Source organism: Vigna angularis, chromosome 1 (assembly GCF_016808095.1).
Source record: "Vigna angularis cultivar LongXiaoDou No.4 chromosome 1, ASM1680809v1, whole genome shotgun sequence".
Classification (NCBI taxonomy): domain Eukaryota; kingdom Viridiplantae; phylum Streptophyta; class Magnoliopsida; order Fabales; family Fabaceae; genus Vigna; species Vigna angularis.
In genome coordinates this window covers 58,230,744-58,233,955 of record NC_068970.1, presented here as the reverse complement: position 1 = coordinate 58,233,955, position 3,212 = coordinate 58,230,744, and the positions used below count along the sequence as shown (strand labels likewise).

Here is a 3,212-nt window from a genome sequence, read left to right as displayed (position 1 = left end):
GCCCTCTCCACAAAAGAAACGCTTGCAAATTGTACTTAAGGAACCATGACCCTACAATTCGTCAACATTGTGGCGCCGCAATTCATGACACTGTTATTCCGATAACTACCTCTCCACGTTTTTCTCTATGCAATAATCTTCAAACTGTCTTTCTTCATCATCTACAACATACCAAAATAATACACCATACAATATTCACTGAATTAAAGTCGTTGAAATAATAACTTAGCAAAAGGTTAACGTCAAATTCCTTTTCACTCATGAACCTAAGGTGGAAATTCTTGACTCAACTCATTTATTTCATTGATTACAACTATTATAGATGTTATCAGAAGTTGGGTAAAATAATTTCTTTTAATCTATTAAAATTTAGAGTTGAGAAAAATGTTTCTCGTGTTTAATTTCACATTTTAAAAAACATACAATAACGATGGAAGCATCTTTTAAAAAAAATTTATAGATGAAGATATTGTTTTAATAAGAAAAGAAGATAATTGTTTTTTTTTTAGTTTTAAAAAAACTCTTTTTAAAATTTAAATAATTGATGTGTGGTATGATATGATTATATGTAAGTTGGAAATATTCTGATGAGTGTAACCAGTGTATGATCGACACATGTAAGGTAGTAAGGAGGAATGCATAGGTGGCATTCTTCAATTGGATAGCCATCTGGGAATAAAGGAGTGGTTGAAGTTGACGCGCGAGTTGAATGATGAATGAAGAAGAACCCAGGAGACCAACTCCCACCTTAACCTCAGTATATAAACCAGCCTTCACTCACCGTGCTAACGCAAGAGCCAAGCTCACAAAGTGAGGCCAACCAAACTACAAACTCCTTCTACCTCTCTCTTCGCAGCAACAGATTCAGCTTTTTAGATTTTCAATTTTCTTAACAAAAAAAAAAAAAATGAACAACTACTCGCAGCTTTGAGTTTTTCACTTCCTGTTCTCTGGTTTTGGAATTGAGACAGGCTCGTAATTTTGAAAACCTCTTTTTTTTTTCTTTTCTTCTTGGGATTTTCTTTTGTTGTTGTAAAACATGGCAGCGGCTATAGGTATGTACAACAACAGCAACATCGTACCGGAATTCCTAGATCCGTACAGTGAGGAGCTGATGAAAGCACTTGAGCCTTTTGTGAAAAGTGATTATTTCTCTGTCTCTTCTGATTCCGCTTCTTCCTCTCGTCGATCACACGCTCCTTCTTCTTCCTCTTCTTCTTCTTTTTCTTCTCCATCTTCTTCTTATTCTCTCATTTCATCTACTTCGTATCCCTCCCCCAACCAAATCAAGCTCAACAAACTCACCCCAGACCAAATCCTCCAGATTCAGGCGCAGGTTGGGCTTCAGCAGCACATGGTTTATTCGACTCAACGTGAAAACCGAACCCAGCTGGGCCCAAAACGTGTTCTCATGAAGCACGGTGGCGCGGCGGCGAAAGCCACGAAGCTGTACCGCGGGGTGAGGCAACGGCATTGGGGGAAGTGGGTCGCCGAGATCAGACTCCCGAAGAACCGGACGCGCCTATGGCTGGGAACATTCGACACCGGAGAAGAAGCGGCGTTGGCGTACGACAACGCAGCGTTTAAGCTCAGAGGCGAGTTCGCGCGCCTCAACTTCCCTCATCTGCGACACCAGGGAGCGTTCGTATTCGGCGAATTCGGAGATTACAAGCCTCTACCTTCTTCCGTCGACTCCAAGCTCCAAGCTATTTGCGAAAGCTTGGCGAAACAAGAACAACAAAAAACGTGTTGCTCTGTCGAAGACGTGAAGCCCGAGGTACACACTGCTGCTGAGCTGGCACGGGTGGAGTCTGACGTGGTGCAATCCAACGTTTGTCCCGAGTTCGACAATTTTAAGGTAGAAAACGGGAACGACAACCCAATGTTATCATCGCCGGTGTCTGGCGAGTCGTCTTCGCCTGAATCGGGTGTGACTTTCTTGGATTTCTCGGACTTCGCACATTCTAATTATGAGTGGGATGAAATGGAGAGCTTTGGGTTGGAGAAGTACCCTTCGGTGGAGATTGATTGGGCATCTATATGAGTAGGTGAACTTGTGAAATGGCTGGTTTTGTTTTGCTCTGCTTTTCGGTTTCATACGCAGTTATGTTTTGTATTTTTTAGGGTTATGTTTGGGTGTCTTTGGCTGCTTCTGCAATGGAATTTTTGACATTTGCAGATGTTTTGCGGAAACACGGCTTGCAAATTTTTGGCAGTGAAATCAGAGAAGGTGGTCGTGTCCATGGTCTTCATGGTCTGCCGGTGTTTTTTGTTACTTGCATGACCATGGGGCCTTTCTACTCGTGTCTTTGTTCTATGTTGTAATTAACGTTTACTTCCAATATATGAAAAATTTACATGTTCTTGTAAGTGATGTTGCTAATACTTGTTTTATACTGAACAATTGTTGTTATAAAAATTCGCTAACATTTAATGACTTATAAACGGGGTGTTTGATTCTAGCAAGGACTGTCGTCAATTCTTAGTGGTGCCAAATTGTTTGCGCAGCTTTGTTTCTCCTCCATACACGAGTTTCATTAGTTCTTTGTTTTTTTTTTTATATATAATCTTTTTCACTGATGCTTAGTTGAGTGTTAATTAATTAGTACAATTTACTATGATTTTATTTAAGCATATTTTTAATATAATAAATACCTTTTATTAGTGTTTAATTAGCATGCGTGGTTAGTAGAGAAGATTCCTATGGGCTACTAAAAACTTATCTTTTATATGGCTTGAAAATTGTTGTTATAAAAAGTTAACAATTTTTTACAATATTAGTGCTTGTAATATTTATTTTTCGATAATTTAATGTTTATTGTTTTAAAGGGAAACTTGTTACTATACGGGTAATTCAAAGACGTATAAAAATTATCTCTTTAATCTTATTTTCCCTTTTCAATTTAAAACAATATTATCCTGTGATTTTTCATTTAAATAGTAAGATTAAATAATGCTATTTTTAATTAAGATATATTTGTAAAATGAAATGAAAAGGGTGTTTTTGATGCTTCATGTTATATTTTCTTTTGTGAAGGTTACGAACCTCCTAATGCCACATTAAAAAGGTCAAAGGGAACTAACCATTCTTCGTCAGATTATTGAAAATCTTTTTATTAGTGTCAACTGTTTGATTCCCTTCGACCATTCCAGAGAGATTGGTGGGACTTGTGATTCCATTTCCGACATAAAAAGCAAATTAGATTATCAAC

The 3,212-nt window shown here is 38.0% G+C and overlaps 1 protein-coding gene across 1 annotated transcript; it reads left to right on the top strand.

Annotated features, from left to right (window-relative positions):
• The first annotated feature begins 780 nt into the window (after window positions 1–780).
• LOC108331926 (ethylene-responsive transcription factor ERF060) lies at window positions 781–2,367 on the top strand. The gene has a single exon (XM_017566954.2). It carries the CDS (start codon window positions 1,040–1,042, stop codon window positions 2,042–2,044), a length of 1,005 nt encoding a protein of 334 aa, XP_017422443.1. The 5' UTR covers window positions 781–1,039; the 3' UTR covers window positions 2,045–2,367.
• Window positions 2,368–3,212: the final 845 nt, after the last annotated feature.

Excerpts from the sequence above, each read along its gene's own strand:
- LOC108331926 (XM_017566954.2), top strand. The coding sequence starts at position 1,040 with ATGGCAGCGGCTATAGGTATGTACAACAACAGCAACATCGTACCGGAA.